Below are 18,082 nucleotides of genomic sequence, written 5' to 3' on the forward strand. Positions count from 1 at the left end.
TGCATCTCTGTAATCAATTATTTGAGTTGTGTACCCATAGCCTGCGCCTGCTCTACAACAACATCACACCTGGCGCTGGTGGAATTTTCCTTAGTTTGTTGTTGTTGGCTGGGAGAATTTCCACCGCTTTGGCTGTGGTTGTGCTAATGACAGGACACGTCAGCTAGTTGTGTGATGACCTGTGGATGTGCTAATGACACAACACACTAGCTAGTTGTGTGATGGCCTGTGGTTGTGCTAATGACAGGACACACTAGCTAGTTGTGTGATGGCCTGTGGTTGTGCTAATGACAGGACACGTCAGCTAGTTGTGTGATGACCTGTGGATGTGCTAATGACACAACACACTAGCTAGTTGTGTGATGGCCTGTGGTTGTGCTAATGACAGGACACGTCAGCTAGTTGTGTGATGACCTGTGGATGTGCTAATGACACAACACACTAGCTAGTTGTGTGATGACCTGTGGATGTGCTAATGACACAACACACTAGCTAGTTGTGTGATGACCTGTGGATGTGCTAATGACAGGACACACCAGCTAGTTGTGTGATGACCTGTGGATGTGCTAATGACACAACACACTAGCTAGTTGTGTGATGACCTGTGGATGTGCTAATGACAGGACACACTAGCTAGTTGTGTGATGACCTGTGGTTGTGTGCTGTGTTTATGTACATCGGCTTAGTATGTTCAAACGGTTTGCATGTCATATAAAAAAAATTGACTTACTGCGGAGCGTAAATGACGCCTACCCCAAGATACCTAATAAAAATTGGTCAAATGGCGAAAGTAAATTGTGTCCTCCACCACTCTACCCCTACCCCAGTGTAAAGTAAAAGTTTCCCTTTCAAACCTGACGGTCTATGGGGCAAGTGAAGTTTCTGTTTCTGTGACCTCGGCATATGAAGAGATAGTGTGGTCAGCCCTATGCCCAGCCGCCTTTACTTTCCCTAACGTGACTTAGGTACCCATCAGAGTTGGGTGGACTCAGGGACGGTCCACTGACTTCAACCCGGATTCGAACTCGAGACTAACGGGTTAGCAGTCCAGCTCTCTACCACTAGACCACTCCGTCTACCCCAGTATTGTGAGTGTAAATTGTGTCCGCTCATATTGTGAGTGTAAATTGTGTCCGCTCATATTGTGAGTGTAAATTGTGTCCGCTCATATCGTGAGTGTAAATTGTGTCCGCTCATATCGTGAGTGTAAATTGTGTCCGCTCATATCGTGAGTGTAAATTGTGTCCGCTGATATTGTGAGTGTAAATTGTGTCCGCTGATATCGTGAGTGTAAATTGTGTCCGCTCATATCGTGAGTGTAAATTGTGTCCGCTGATATTGTGAGTGTAAATTGTGTCCGCTCATATCGTGAGTGTAAGTTGTGTCCGCTCATATCGTGAGTGTAAATTGTGTCCGCTGATATTGTGAGTGTAAATTGTGTCTCCTATTAAAGTGGTGCCGGCCTCCATGAAACACAACCAGCCCACGAGTTGGACTAGTGATGACGTGCAAGGCAGCCAACTTTGGGATATTTTCTCACAAACGGCTCAAGACTGAGCCGAGTCGGCTAGAAGCGTCTTTTAACGGACACGGGAAGAAAGTCTCCCTTCTTATGTGCGGCACCAAACAGAACTTTGGTCCGAGCCTCACACAGCCACGCCCAGCTAACCATGGTCAGCAGCGGACAGATGCTAGGCTGACCATCGGGTACCTCACCAGAAGCTCCACCCCCGTTAGAGGCTGTCTACCTGCTTCACGTGCCAGGAAACGTGGCAGTACACAGGATGGTGACCACTGCAGTACACAGGATGGTGACCACTGCAGTACACAGGGTGGTCACACGCAGGAGAAAAGGCGGAAACTGGGTAAGTTCAGCTGACCTCTGTGTATAGCTAGCTGACCTCTGTGTATAGCTAGCTGACCTCTGTGTATAGCTGACCTCTGTGTATAGCTAGCTGACCTCTGTGTATATCTAGCTGACCTCTGTGTATATCTAGCTGACCTCTGTGTATAGCTGACCTCTGTGTATAGCTGACCTCTGTGTATAGCTGACCTCTGTGTATAGCTAGCTGACCTCTGTGTATAGCTAGCTGACCTCTGTGTATAGCTAGCTGACCTCTGTGTATAGATAGCGTGCGTGCGTGTGCGTGCGTGTGTATTAGATATTAGACTGTTGTGCCAAATTTTTAGTTCAACTATGTCCTAATTTCGTAATTTAACCTGTTTCAATACAAAGGACGTCCATCGTGACATAATAAGGCTCTAACTCATTTGTAATAGAGTAGTAAAAAAGTTTTTATCTCATTTTTATGCCTCCCGAAAAGTGTAAAAAGTGTAACTTCATATTAGGTCAAATTGAAAAACCTATATGTAAAGGACCATGACTTCTGTGTTTATTAAGCAGCATACACCCTCCTTTTCCCGGGTTTAGGAAATATACTACTTTTCTTATTAACCCTAACCACAACCAACCAAAAACAAAACATAAACACAAAAAGGAAACACAAAACCAAACGCAACGCAAACACAAACATTAACATAAACACAAACACATCGCAAACATAAACATTCCGGGGTACCTTCGAAACCACCTGATTCAACTTAGTAAACGACTTACATACCCCATCCTAATATATAAAAGACCATGTGCGCACTTCTCTCTCTCTCTCTCTCTCTCTCTCTCTCTCCGGCCTAAACTTATAAAATTTATTTTATCTATTTGGATTCTAGATCAAGAGATTCTAGATCTAGACTAGATCTAAATCTACGCAAAAACTTGACGTAGAAGCTAAGTCGCTAAGATCTAGATTTAGACTCGGATGGTTATAGATACCGGTGTCCGATAATGGAATTTTCTTTAAAAAAAGGGGTGTTGGGTTGTTAGTAGTATTGTAATTTCGACTAATTTTATGGTTAGAAATTAGGGTTAGGCGTATGGTAGGACCAGGGTTAGGGACAGGGTTAGCATTGACATTAGCCAGCCAAGTGTGTATTTAGTTAACTATCAGTAAACTAACACCCCTTTTTAAAAGAAGATTCCATTGTCAGACACGATGAAAACATATTTTATAGAAATCTTTGTTTGTTTAACTATGGAATAGGCATATATATATATATATATATATATATATATATATATATATATATATATATATATATATATATATATATATATATATATATATATATATATAGGCCTATAATTCACGTGAAACGGGTACCAATGGCTAGTCTTATTCATAAGCTATCGAACCGTTCAACCGAACGTCGGCGCCATAGCGCTCACGGTAATGCCCAGGGCGCCAAATCGGCGTATGCCCGGTTTCGATTTAGTTAAGAACTTAGTAACTTAGTAACTGCTGTAGTAGATCTGGGTTGTTTTTTTTTTTTTTTTTTTTTTTTTTTACAAAACTACTATCAAAGTGCAAGAAAAAAAAGTATTTGGTTCGATGTGTCTACTGGGAGTCAAGTGTGTTGTCTACTGGGAGTAAGGTGTGTTGTCTACTGGAAGTCAGTGTGTTGTCTACTGGGAGTAAGGTGTGTTGTCTACTGGAAGTCAGTGTGTTGTCTACTAGTAGTAAAGAATTTATCAAAAACAAAACATCCTCCATCCCAAAATATCAGACCAGCCTCTAATTGCAAGGGCTAGCATCAGACCAGGCTGCTATAGGCTGCTGTAACAACAGGTAACATTCTCACCTGATGTTGCTGGTACCATGAGACCAGTCTGTAGCACCAGATAACATTCTCACCTGATGTTGCTGGTACCATGAGACCAGTCTGTAGCACCAGATAACATTCTCACCTGATGTTGCTGGTACCATGAGACCAGTCTGTAGCACCAGATAACATTCTCACCTGATGTTGCTGGTACCATGAGACCAGTCTGTAGCACCAGATAACATTCTCACCTGATGTTGCTGGTACCATGAGACCAGTCTGTAGCACCAGGTAACATTCTCACCTGATGTTGCTGGTACCATGAGGCCAGTCTGTAGCAGCAGATAACATTCTCACTTGATGTTGCTGGTACCATGAGACCAGTCTGTAGCACCAGATAACATTCTCACCTGATGTTGCTGGTACCATGAGACCAGTCTGTAGCACCAGATAACATTCTTACCTGATGTTGCTGGTACCATGAGACCAGTCTGTAGCACCAGATAACATTCTCACCTGATGTTGCTGGTACCATGAGACCAGTCTGTATCACCAGATAACATTCTCACCTGATGTTGCTGGTACCATGAGACCAGTCTGTAGAACCAGGTAACATTCTCACCTGATGTTGCTGGTACCATGAGACCAGTCTGTAGCAGCAGGTAAGATGTTACGCAACAAGCCAGCCGGAATGACGTGGAGGTTTTTGTGGCCTGGCCTGCTGCGAGCAGATGGAACAGATAAACTCGGCTCTTACCTTTCTCAGGTGGTTACAGAAACTTGATGCTGATTGCCCAATGCCTTATTATCTCTAGCCTGCTTTAACCGTTCTTTGTTTATCCTAAACATAACATTTAATTGCATAACTCTGCAGGAACCGGTGACGTCACTGCTGAAAACATTATCTTCGTCAATAATTTGTTGATTACCCCACCTCACTATCCCCTCCGAACAACCGTGTGTGTGTGATTGCATGAGATATTTTCTTGACGGAAATTGAGTTTTTATTGGCGTTATATTTTGTTACAATCATAGCTCAAATCAAAATTGTAGGCTACTGTATTGTTAGCCAGTTTATCGTACTTCTTCTTTAGGTCACGGTGCTATATAGCTAGTTTAGAGTAATTAACAGTTAGGTTAAGGTACTGAACAGTTTGGCTATGTTACTGAACATATAGATCAGGATACTCTATAGTTTGGTCAAGGTACTGAACAGTTTGGCTATGTTACTTAACATATAGATCAGGATACTCTATAGTTTGGTCAAGGTACTGAACAGTTTGGCTATGTTACTTAACATATAGATCAGGATACTCTATAGTTTGGTCAAGGTACTGAACAGTTTGGCTATTTTACTTAACATATAGATCAGGATACTCTATAGTTTGGTCAAGGCATAGAAACGCGAACAGCTGTTTTTCTACTGAGGACTTTGCTGTCCACACGTCCATGCGTCATGACAGCAAATGAGCAGCGAATCCCACGGCTGTAACTTGTTAATAACCCTCCCCCCCCCATTACATGTCGCCTAGAAACATACAACAGTATCATTAGCTGTTCTGTTCATGGGTTAGTCCTTTAGTGCCTTTACCTTTAGTTATAGAGTTGGACAAGTTCCACGTACACCTGCACGACATAGCCATGTCTTTGCCCTGTCTACACACCACGTTGTACAATAGATCCAGTGACCACTGTCCTGTTGTCTACCCTGTCTACACACCACGTTGTACAATAGATCCAGTCACCACTGTCCTGTTGTCTACCCTGTCTACACACCACGTTGTACAATAGATCCAGTGACCACTGTCCTGTTGTCTACCCTGTCTACACACCACGTTGTACAATAGATCCAGTGACCACTGTCCTGTTGTCTACCCTGTCTACACATCACGTTGTACAATAGATCCAGTCACCACTGTCATGTTGTCTGCCCTGCCCACACACCACGTTGTACAATAGATCCAGTCACCACTGTCCTGTTGTCTACCCTGTCTACACACCACGTTGTACAATAGATCCAGTCACCACTGTCCTGTTGTCTACCCTGTCTACACACCACGTTGTACAATAGATCCAGTCACCACTGTCCTGTTGTCTGCCCTGTCTACACATCACGTTGTACAATAGATCCAGTCACCACTGTCCTGTTGTCTACCCTGTCTACACATCACGTTGTACAATAGATCCAGTCACCACTGTCCTGTTGTCTACCCCGTCTACACACCACGTTGTACAATAGATCCAGTCACCACTGTCCTGTTGTCTACCCTTCTACACATCACGTTGTACAATAGATCCAGTCACCACTGTCCTGTTGTCTACCCTTCTACACATCACGTTGTACAATAGATCCAGTCACCACTGTCCTGTTGTCTACCCTGTCTACACACCACGTTGTACAATAGATCCAGTGACCACTGTCCTGTTGTCTACCCTGTCTACACACCACGTTGTACAATAGATCCAGTCACCACTGTCCTGTTGTCTACCCTTCTACACATCACGTTGTACAATAGATCCAGTCACCACTGTCCTGTTGTCTACCCTGTCTACACACCACGTTGTACAATAGATCCAGTGACCACTGTCCTGTTGTCTACCCTTCTACACATCACGTTGTACAATAGATCCAGTCACCACTGTCCTGTTGTCTACCCTTCTACACATCACGTTGTACAATAGATCCAGTCACCACTGTCCTGTTGTCTACCCTGTCTACACACCACGTTGTACAATAGATCCAGTCACCACTGTCCTGTTGTCTACCCTTCTACACATCATGTTGTACAATAGATCCAGTCACCACTGTCCTGTTGTCTACCCTGTCTACACATCACGTTAGACCCAGTCACCACGTTAGACTCAGTCACCAGTTGAACTGTCCTGTTGTCAGGGTGATCACTTGTTTGCGTGCTGCCTTAATTTTCTGGCATTTCCTCCCTGGCGCTCTCTCAATGGTCAGGGATAAAACCTAATGCATACGTCACAGGATTGACTTCCTGCCGGCCTTACAGTTCACGAGTGCTAGAGACCTGGTCATCAAACCGGCTTTAGACATCATCTGTGCCGCAGAGATGAGCATCAGATCGGCCTAAGTGCCGTCTGTAGACATCTGTGCCGCCTGTAGACATATGTGCCGCAGAGATGAGCATCAGATCGGCCTTATTGCCGTCTGTAGACATCTGTGCCGCAGAGATGAGCATCAGATCGGCCTTAGTGCCGTCTGTAGACATCTGTGCCGCAGAGATGAGCATCAGATCGGCCTTAGTGCCGCCTGTAGACATCTGTGCCGCAGAGATGAGCATCAGATCGGCCTTAGTGCCGCCTGTAGACATCTGTGCCGCAGAGATGAGCATCAGATCGGCCTTAGTGCCGCCTGTAGACATCTGTGCCGCAGAGATGAGCATCAGATCGGCCTTAGTGCCGCCTGTAGACATCTGTGCCGCAGAGATGAGCATCAGATCGGCCTTAGTGCCGTCTGTAGACATCTGTGCCGCAGAGATGAGCATCAGATCGGCCTTAGTGCCGTCTGTAGACATCTGTGCCGCAGAGATGAGCATCAGATCGGCCTTAGTGCCGCCTGTAGACATCTGTGCCGCAGAGATGAGCATCAGATCGGCCTTAGTGCCGTCTGTAGACATCTGTGCCGCAGAGATGAGCATCAGATCGGCCTTAGTGCCGTCTGTAGACATCTGTGCCGCAGAGATGAGCATCAGATCGGGCTTAGTGCCGCCTGTAGACATCTGTGCCGCAGAGATGAGCATCAGATCGGGCTTAGTGCCGCCTGTAGACATCTGTGCCGCAGAGATGAGCATCAGATCGGCCTTAGTGCCGCCTGTAGACATCTGTGCCGCAGAGATGAGCATCAGATCGGCCTTAGTGCCGTCTGTAGACATCTGTGCCGCAGAGCTGGATAGGACTGACATTTCTTTAAACTTATATTTCCCATATCTGGAAGGGACTGACATTACTTTAAACCTATATTGCCTACAGCTGAATGGGACGGAAATTACTTTAAATATGTATTGCCCAAAACTAGATAGGGGGAGATAAAGCTTGAGGCTCGGCTGATCAATACTAACAACCGTCTCTCACTTTTTATTTCAGGCGTTGACGACATCGACGAAAATAGCCAGGATGACGTCACGTGGTCAAAATCCCAGAGACTGGTGCCTGTTTCCTGCAGCCTCAGTCCTATGCTGCCACTTAAAGGTGAGTGCTGGCACCTCGAGCTCACTAGCTGGCGTGTGTTATCTCATGTCAGCTCTAGTCTTGCTAACCAGTGGTCGGTCAAGTGGTCACTGCTGGTCCAGTGGTCACTGCTGGTCCAGTGGTCACTGCTGGTCCAGTGGTCACTGCTGGTCCAGTGGTCACTGCTGGTCCAGTGGTCACTGCTGGTCCAGTGGTCGGTCCAGTGGTCACTGCTGGTCCAGTGGTCGGTCAAGTGGTCACTGCTGGTCCAGTGGTCGGTCCAGTGGTCACTGCTGGTCCAGTGGTCACTGCTGGTCCAGTGGTCGGTCCAGTGGTCACTGCTGGTCCAGTGGTCGGCCAAGTGGTCACTTCTGGTCCAGTTTTCACTGCTGGTTCACTGGTCGGCCAAGTGGTCACTTCTGGTCCAGTGGTCACTGCTGGTTCACTGGTCGGCCAAGTGGTCACTGCTGGTCCAGTGGTCACTGCTGGTCTAGTGGTCACTGCTGGTCTAGTGGTGGGCCAAGTGGTCACTGCTGGTCCAGTGGTCACCGCTGGTCTAATGGTCACTGCTGGTCTAATGGTCACTACTGGTCCAGTGGTGGGTCCAGTGGTCACTGCTGGTCCAATGGTCACCGCTGGTCTAGTGGTGGGTCCAGTGGTCACTGCTGGTCTAGTGGTCACTACTGGTCCAGTGGTGGGTCCAGTGGTCACTGCTGGTCCAGTGGTCACTACTGGTCTAGTGGTCACTACTGGTCCAGTGGTGGGTCCAGTGGTCACTGCTGGTCCAGTGGTCACTGCTGGTCTAGTGGTCACTGCTGGTCTAGTGGTCACTGCTGGTCTAGTGGTCACTGCTGGTCCAGTGGTCACTGCTGGTCTAGTGGTCACTACTGGTCCAGTGGTGGGTCCAGTGGTCACTGCTGGTCTAGTGGTAACTGCTGGTCTAGTGGTAACTGCTGGTCTAGTGGTCACTGCTGGTCCAGTGGTCACTGCTGGTCCAGTGGTCTGTCTAGTGGTCACTGCTGGTCCAATGGTCACTGCTGGTCTAGTGGTCACTGCTGGTCCAGTGGTAACTGCTGGTCTAGTGGTAACTGCTGGTCTAGTGGTCACTACTGGTCTAGTGGTCACTGCTGGTCCAATGGTCACTGCTAGTCCAATGGTCGGTCCAGTGGTCACTACTGGTCCAGTGGTCACTGCTGGTCTAGTGGTAACTGCTGGTCTAGTGGTAACTGCTGGTCTAGTGGTCACTGCTGGTCTAGTGGTCACTGCTGGTCTAGTGGTCTGTCCAGTGGTCACTACTGGTCCAGTGGTGGGTCCAGTGGTCACTGCTGGTCTAGTGGTAACTGCTGGTCTAGTGGTAACTGCTGGTCTAGTGGTAACTGCTGGTCTAGTGGTAACTGCTGGTCTAGTGGTAACTGCTGGTCCAGTGGTCACTGCTGGTCCAGTGGTCACTGCTGGTCTAGTGGTCTGTCTAGTGGTCACTGCTGGTCTAGTGGTAACTGCTGGTCTAGTGGTCACTACTGGTCTAGTGGTCTGTCTAGTGGTCACTGCTGGTCCAGTTGTCTGTCCACTGGTCACTGCTGGTCTAGTGGTCACTTCTGATACATTGGTCGGTCCAGTGGTCACTTCTGATCCAGTGGTCGGTACTGACCCCGCTATCACGAGTGGGTCGTTGATTATATACAATCTATGACGGGATATACAAGGTTCGCGGAAATCCCTTAACGTTGCAGTACATTTGGTTGTCGGAGAAAATCACTGATACGGAAAAACATAATTTTGCAATCTTGTCCGTATGTCTGTCTGTCTGTCTGTGTGTCTGTCTGTGTGTAAACACGATAACTTGGGTACCGTTACAGCTAGGTTGATGAAATTTCATATATAAGTATTCTATCAAAATCGTAGATCCTGATCAACTTTTGAGCGATTTCCGATAACCGGAAGTGGTACTTTTTCTACTTTGAATTTTTCAAAAGCCTATAAATTGAGTACTATTTAAGATAGATAAATGAAATTTCACATGTAAGTAAAAGATCTAATTCTCTACCTTCTGTCAAATTTTGAGTAATTTCCGTTGAACGGAAGTACTAATTTACGCTATTTCCGATTTCTCAAAAAAAGCATGTAAATTTATAAAATACTAATAATATTGCGCACTATTATGCACATTTTGTTTTGGCGTTCGCTTGGTGCGCAATTCTTTTTTCTATGAGATTCTATTCTATTTTTAAAAGTTAAAGTAATTAAAAATAATGTCTATATTCCAAGTTATATAAGAATATTCGAGAAAGTTTAGGGGAGATCACTCCCGGTTTATTTATTTAGCTTTGGCATATCTTGGCTAACTTCAATCGATAATAGGTGTGTGTTTGGGACTAAGATGGCCGCAAGGGTGTCAGACATATTAAGTTTGGTCTGCTGGCTCATTATTCAAATGTTGCTGGAGCTTCTGTCCGCTCAGTCTAGCCTTGATTTGGTTACTTCTCCCTGTGGGGGTGGGCTACTCACACGTACTGACCGCACCGTCAGTCACACGTACTGACTTTACCGTCAGCCACAAGTACTGACCACATGGATAGCCACAAGTACTGACCACATGGATAGTCACAACTGCTGACCACATGGATAGTCACAACTACTGACCACATGGATAGCCACAAGTACTGACCACATGGATAGTCACAACTGCTGACCACATGGATAGCCACAAGTACTGACCACATGGATAGTCACAACTGCTGACCACATGGATAGCCACAAGTACTGACCACATGGATAGCCACAAGTACTGACCACATGGATAGCCACAAGTACTGACCACATGGATAGCCACAAGTACTGACCACATGGATAGTCACAACTGCTGACCACATGGATAGCCACAAGTACTGACCACATAGATAGCCACAAGTACTGACCACATGGATAGCCACAAGTACTGACCACATGGATAGCCACAAGTACTGACCACATGGATAGCCACAAGTACTGACCACATGGATAGCCACAACTACTGACCACATAGATAGCCACAAGTACTGACCACATGGATAGCCACAAGTACTGACCACATGGATAGCCACAAGTACTGACCACATGGATAGCCACAAGTACTGACCACATGGATAGCCACAAGTACTGACCACATGGATAGCCACAAGTACTGACCGACTTCAGAACTTGTAAAGATCCCCACAGCGAGGTCCAATGATGAAAAAGCGCATTCTCTTTTGTGAAAATGTCAGAGGTGTTTTAAAGATCGTGTGGTCTTTAGTTTTCATATTTTTGTCCTCTCACTCCTCCCCCCCCCCTCAACTCACAGACACCCTTTGATCCTCACACAACACGGCGCTGACAAATATGCCAAACGTCACGTTAAGCTGGTTAACCCCAGGTCATGTCACGCCCACCTGCTTGACAGCACTGACTGTACCTGACTGACATCGTCAAGTGCTTCCAGTTACCATGACATACTGACAGACGTCTCTAGCAGCAAGACGGGTGTCATTTAATGACATTTGGACACACGTCTCTAGCAGCAAGAATGGTGTCATGGAATGACATACTGACAGACGTCTCTAGCAGCAAGACTGGTGTCATTTAATGACATTAGGACAGACGTGTTTAGTGTTGCCTCAGTCGCTATTGCATATCCAGATCAACACGAGGCATATGCCCTACCTGTCTCCTACTGTGATGGCATATCCCGTACCGTGCGTGGCATATGCCAGTAGATGCATGCCGTAAAAACACGCGTTGTTGTAGAGAGCCAGCAACGATACGTTGTTGAACTTCCGCTCTACGCCCCCCCCCCATCTGCTGCCACTGGGTGCACTCGTGCCTGCTGCCGCAGCACATAACCGGTTCTAGGCTGCCGGCAGACAGGTGAACTGATTGGGTTTTAATAGACAAAAATGTCGGCAATAACTGTAGACAAGGGCAATAATCATATGCCAAGGTGGATCTTTGTTGGTTGCCAGACAATAGCATTCAGCAGGATTACATAGCAGGTACAATGGCATTAAACTTGAGGCGAGAAAATGTTTGCTTCTTTCTCCATCTCTCAGCATGTACAGAGGCATTAAACTTGAGGCGAGAAAATGTTTGCTTCTTTCTCCATCTCTCAGCTTGTACAATAAACTTGAGGCGAGAAAATGTTTGCTTCTTTCTCCATCTCTCAGCATGTACAATGGCGTTAAACTTGAGGCGAGAAAATGTTTGCTTCTTTCTCCATCTCTCAGCATGTACAATGGCGTTAAACTTGAGGCGAGAAAATGTTTGCTTCTTTCTCCATCTCTCAACATGTACAGTGGCATTAAACTTGAGGCGAGAAAATGTTTGCTTCTTTCTCCATCTCTCAGCATGTACAGAGGCATTAAACTTGAGGCGAGAAAATGTTTGCTTCTTTCTCCATCTCTCAGCATGTACAGAGGCATTAAACTTGAGGCGAGAAAATGTTTGCTTCTTTCTCCATCTCTCAGCTTGTACAATAAACTTGAGGCGAGAAAATGTTTGCTTCTTTCTCCATCTCTCAGCATGTACAATGGCGTTAAACTTGAGGCGAGAAAATGTTTGCTTCTTTCTCCATCTCTCAGCATGTACAATGGCGTTAAACTTGAGGCGAGAAAATGTTTGCTTCTTTCTCCATCTCTCAGCATGTACAGAGGCATTAAACTTGAGGCGAGAAAATGTTTGCTTCTTTCTCCATCTCTCAGCATGTACAGTGGCGTTAAACTTGAGGCGAGAAAATGTTTGCTTCTTTCTCCATCTCTCAGCATGTACAGAGGCATTAAACTTGAGGCGAGAAAATGTGTGCTTCTTTCTCCATCTCTCAGCATGTACAGAGGCATTAAACTTGAGGCGAGAAAATGTTTGCTTCTTTGTCCATCTCTCAGCATGTACAGAGGCATTAAACTTGAAGCGAGAAAATGTTTGCTTCTTTCTCCATCTCTCAGCATGTACAATAAACTTGAGGAAAGAAAATGTGTGCTTCTTTCTCCATCTCTCAGCATGTACAGAGGCATTAAACTTGAGGCGAGAAAATGTTTGCTTCTTTCTCCATCTCTCAACATGTACAGAAGCATTAAACTTGAGGCGAGAAAATCTCTTGTTCTTTCTCCATCTCTCAGCATGTACAGAGGCATTAAACTTGAGGCGAGAAAATCTCTTGTTCTTTCTCCATCTCTCAGCATGTACAGAGGCATTAAACTTGAGGCGAGAAAATGTTTGCTTCTTTCTCCATCTCTCAGCTTGTACAATAAACGAGGAGAATGTTTTTTTTTTTCCATCTCCCTCGCTGGTTTTAATGGCGCATCCCTAGGTTGATCTACAGGTGTAGACATTCACTCGAGTCAAAGCTTTATTGGGGTCTTTACATTAACTGCTCTAAACTTGTCCAATGGCCGCTTATTTTCGATTGATGATCAAAGTAGCAGGCCCACTTATTTGTATCGTGCACAGAGAAATGCGCAGGAAAATATTCGGTTCGCAGAAAACTCCGCTCTTGGAAAAATCTGCTAAAAAATGCGCACACACGAAAGTCAGACAGAAAACTATGCCAAGCACACTGGAAAATAAAGCAAAAATCTGCATTGAAATTATAGATACTGCTGACTCTGAGCGTAACATGCGCACCGCAATTTTTTTCTCAAAGAACAGGTACTTTGCAAGGGAGATTTTTACATTTTGTGGGTGACGACTGGGGTCCTTTGGAGGTGGGGGTGAACGCTTAATCAAAATAGCCGTGGTTTAGACGGGTTTAGGGTTCGATCAGTTCGAGCAAGCACTCAGATATTCCACTTTTGAACTGTTTTAGACGACCAACGGCAGACTGACATGGAGCTGGACGACCCATTTATCGGGATGGCCGGGTACATCGGCTCACCCAAGCGGTGCAAGAAGCGGAACTTCTATGTGGCCGACAGCTCGGGGGATGCCAGCCTACTGGGGCAGCTGCTGAAGCATAGCGGGCCGCGGCCCTCGGGCCAGGCGGACAACGGCATGCGGCCCACCGGTCAGGTGGACCACGTCGCGCGGCCCACCGGTCAGACGGACCACGGCGTGCGGCCCACTGGCCTAGCGGACCTAGAGCAGCAGGCCAGCCTGGACTTTGAGGACTTGATGGACTACAGCTGTGCCGTCACGCCGGCCAGACAACAGCTGTCCCACACAGGCTCGCTGTGTCAGATCATCTCGGACTGTCAAAAGCTGCGTTTGTCTGATGAAGGACAGCTGATGCTGGACGCTGCTCAAGGCTTTCTCATGATTATAGACAAGGAACTTCGGATTTTGTTTGTCTCAGAGAATGTGTCGGAGCATCTGGGACACCAGCAGGTGAGTGCCTTTGTTCTTCAGCCATATGCAAGTAGTAGCTTAATCGCCAAACAGATAGCAGTAGCTTAATCCCCACACAGGTAGATGTAGCTTAATCCCCACATATGTAGATGTAGCTTTACACACAGGTAGATGTAGCTTTATCCCCACACAGGTAGATGTAGCTTTATCCCCACACAGGTAGATGTAGCTTAATCCCCACACAGATAGATGTAGCTTTACACACAGTTAGATGTAGCTTTATCCCCACACAGGTAGATGTAGCTTTATCCCCACACAGGTAGATGTAGCTTTACACACACAGGTATATGCAGCTTTACACACACAGGTAGATGTAGCTTTATCCCCACCCAGGTAGATGTAGTTTTACACACACAGGTAGATGTAGCTTTACAAACAGGTAGATGTAGCTTTACAAACAGGTAAATGTAGCTTTACACACAGGTAGATGTAGCTTTACAAACATGTAGATGTAGCTTTACACACACAGGTAGATGTAGCTTTACACACACGGGTAGATGTAGATTTACACACAGGTAGATGTAGCTTTACACACACAGGTAGATGTAGCTTTACACACACGGGTAGATGTAGATTTACACACAGGTAGATGTAGCTTTACACACACAGGTAGATCTAGCTTTACACACACGGGTAGATGTAGATTTACACACAGGTAGATGTAGCTTTACACACACAGGTAGATGTAGCTTTACACACACGGGTAGATGTAGATTTACACACAGGTAGATGTAGCTTTACACACAGGTCGATGTAGCTTTACACACAGGTAGATGTAGCTTTACACACAGGTAGATGTAGCTTTACACCCACTCTCTAACAAACACACCCAAGTAATTGAACATTCATCCAACCACACACACACACACACCGACACCTAAGTAGTTGTAACTTAAGACAAATTATCGTTAATTACAAGCTGTTGCTGAATGTCTTGTTTGTGTACATCAGACGAACATGCTGGGGCTGAGTATAGCCGAGTTTGTCCACCCTAAAGACATGAACGATATCATCGATCACATGAAGGATGAACAGTTCCAGTCAGGTAGGGCTGCTCTCATCTTAACTCAACAGTCTAATCAGCGTTAATTAGACCACATGGACTGGCTCATTAGCAGACATTTTTAAACCAATTAAATTGTTAATTATCAGGAGTAATTTGGCGTGCTTTGAGGTAGTATTTAGCTACCTATGCCATTAGTCAGGTTTAATTTAAGCAGAACACAGATCGTCTGACCGGTTCATCTGTCTGTTGTCATGTGTGTGCTATCCAAGCCCATCTCCCCTATAACAACTGCTGCAGCACGATGACGCAATCGGTGTTGTCAACAAATTAAAATCGTGAGAGTGATCTCCCGTGTGTAGCTGAGTTGTGTCCCCTGTGTGTGCACCTAGCGTCGTGCTGGCAACCATCAGTTTATGTTTTAACTACATTAGAGAACAATATCTGGTGGACAGGAATGCAGATCATTCACTGGTTTTCTAAGTGGACTCAAATGGCTAAGTCAAATAAGACATCAGTGGCATTTAGTATTGTGTGGCAGTACGTCTGGTGACAGACAAGCAAGACGGGTGACAGACTAACAGGACGGATGACAGACAAACAGGACGGATGACAGACAAACAGGACGGATGACAAACAGGACGGATGACAGACAAACAGGACGGATGACAGACAAACAGGACGGATGACAGACAAACAGGACGGATGACAAACAGGACGGATGACGGACTAACAGGACGGGTGACAAACAGGACGGATGACAGACAAACAGGACGGATGACAGACAAACAGGACGGGTGACAGACAAACAGGACGGATGACAGACAAACAGGACGGGTGACAGACAAACAGGACGGATGACAGACAAACAGGACGGATGACAGACAAACAGGACGGATGACAGACAAACAGGACGGATGACAGACAAACAGGACGGATGACAGACAAACAGGACGGATGACAAACAGGACGGATGACAGACTAACAGGACGGGTGACAAACAGGACGGATGACAGACAAACAGGACGGGTGACAGACAAACAGGACGGATGACAGACAAACAGGACGGATGACAGACAAACAGGACGGATGACAGACAAACAGGACGGATGACAGACTAACAGGACGGGTGACAAACAGGACGGATGACAGACAAACAGGACGGATGACAGACAAACAGGACGGATGACAGACAAACAGGACGGGTGACAAACAGGACGGATGACAGACAAACAGGACGGATGACAGACAAATAGGACGGATGACAGACAGTGATGACAAATAGGACGGATGACAGACAGTGATGACAAACAGGACGGATGACAGACAGTGATGACAAACAGGACGAATGACAGACAAACCAGACGGATGACAGACAAACAGCACGGATGACAGACTAACAGGATGGATGACAGACTAACAGGATGTATGACAGACAAACCAGACGGATGCCTAGATTGGGCTGATATTCTGACCCTGCCGGTCTAGCAGGTTTTATTTGAAAAACTTTCTTTACTATCTAGTCATGGCCTTGCTTGTTTACCATCAGTCATGACGTACTGTATGAAGAAATCAATACGGCACCAATTAATCAACATTCGATTTAAATAAAGATGCCGCCAACTAGTCAATAGCATCTTTATTTAACTAGAGGATTTGAGTCGTCGAAAAAAAGATGTCACGTGACTTTCTGATCCCTGGTAGCCAGAACTAAGCATGGAGATTTCAGTTGTTAGGAACTCTAGTGTACTTAGAAAGCTTTGAGCAATTGATGATCTTCGTGCTGTGAGTTCGTGGGTCATATCTTAGTCGAAACCAAAGCAAACAGTGGCCACTACTGCTCCAGTTTGACATATCTATTGTGCATTTGAATACTGGAATAAGTCCCTCTATTAAACGCTATTAGCTATTAAGTTTTAGAGTGGTCTGTTAGATTTATAGCCCATCGCGCTTATCTCGCAATGTTTATTTGTCGAGTTGAGTATTACTAGCAGTGAGATCTTGAAGTAGTTTCTGTCATACGATATGCACAGAGTGTAAGTACATTTGGGTTCCTAAGGCTATAGCCCTGCAGGCCTAGTGTACATGTACACAAATACACCAGCACATTTGGGTTCCTCAGGCTATAGCCCTGCAGGTCTAGTGTACATGTACACAAATACACCAGGACATTTGGTGTCCTCAGGCTATAGCCCTGCAGGCCTAGTGTACATGTACACTAATACACCAGCACATTTGGGTTCCTTAGGCTATAGCCCTGCAGGCCTAGTGTACATGTACACAAATACACCAGCACATTTGGGTTCCTCTGGGCCCTGCAGGCCTAGAGTACATGTACACAAATACACCAGCACATTTGGGTTCCTCAGGCTATAGCCCTGTAGGCCTAGAGTACATGTACACAAATACACCAGCACATTTGGTGTCCTCAGGCTATAGCCCTGCAGGCCTAGTGTACATGTACACAAATACACCAGCACATTTGGGTTCCTTAGGCTATAGCCCTGCAGGCCTAGTGTACATGTACACAAATACACCAGCACATTTGGGTTCCTCAGGCTATAGCCCTGCAGGTCTAGTGTACATGTACACAAATACACCAGGACATTTGGTGTCCTCAGGCTATAGCCCTGCAGGCCTAGTGTACATGTACACTAATACACCAGCACATTTGGGTTCCTTAGGCTATAGCCCTGCAGGCCTAGTGTACATGTACACAAATACACCAGCACATTTGGGTTCCTCTGGGCCCTGCAGGCCTAGAGTACATGTACACAAATACACCAGCACATTTGGGTTCCTCAGGCTATAGCCCTGTAGGCCTAGAGTACATGTACACAAATACACCAGCACATTTGGTGTCCTCAGGCTATAGCC

General features: G+C 45.9%; 1 protein-coding gene across 5 annotated transcripts in view; it reads left to right on the forward strand.

The window, feature by feature from the left end:
• LOC131957386 (uncharacterized) overlaps window positions 1-18,082 on the forward strand; it is an 81,182-nt gene that overhangs the window by 37,630 nt on the left and 25,470 nt on the right. For 3 of the 5 annotated variants that reach the window (XM_059322170.1, XM_059322169.1, XM_059322171.1), the window contains 3 exons: window positions 7,768-7,872; window positions 13,664-14,181; window positions 15,154-15,247. In XM_059322170.1, the coding sequence (XP_059178153.1) occupies window positions 7,768-7,872; window positions 13,664-14,181; window positions 15,154-15,247 (717 nt within the window). Of the gene's footprint in view, window positions 1-1,453; window positions 1,866-7,767; window positions 7,873-13,663; window positions 14,182-15,153; window positions 15,248-18,082 lie in introns of all 5 variants that reach the window. The other 2 variants (XM_059322167.1, XM_059322168.1) reach the window with 1 other exon arrangement.

Source organism: Physella acuta, unplaced genomic scaffold (assembly GCF_028476545.2).
Source record: "Physella acuta isolate Inbredline_101_S28 unplaced genomic scaffold, ASM2847654v3 ptg001237l, whole genome shotgun sequence".
Classification (NCBI taxonomy): domain Eukaryota; kingdom Metazoa; phylum Mollusca; class Gastropoda; family Physidae; genus Physella; species Physella acuta.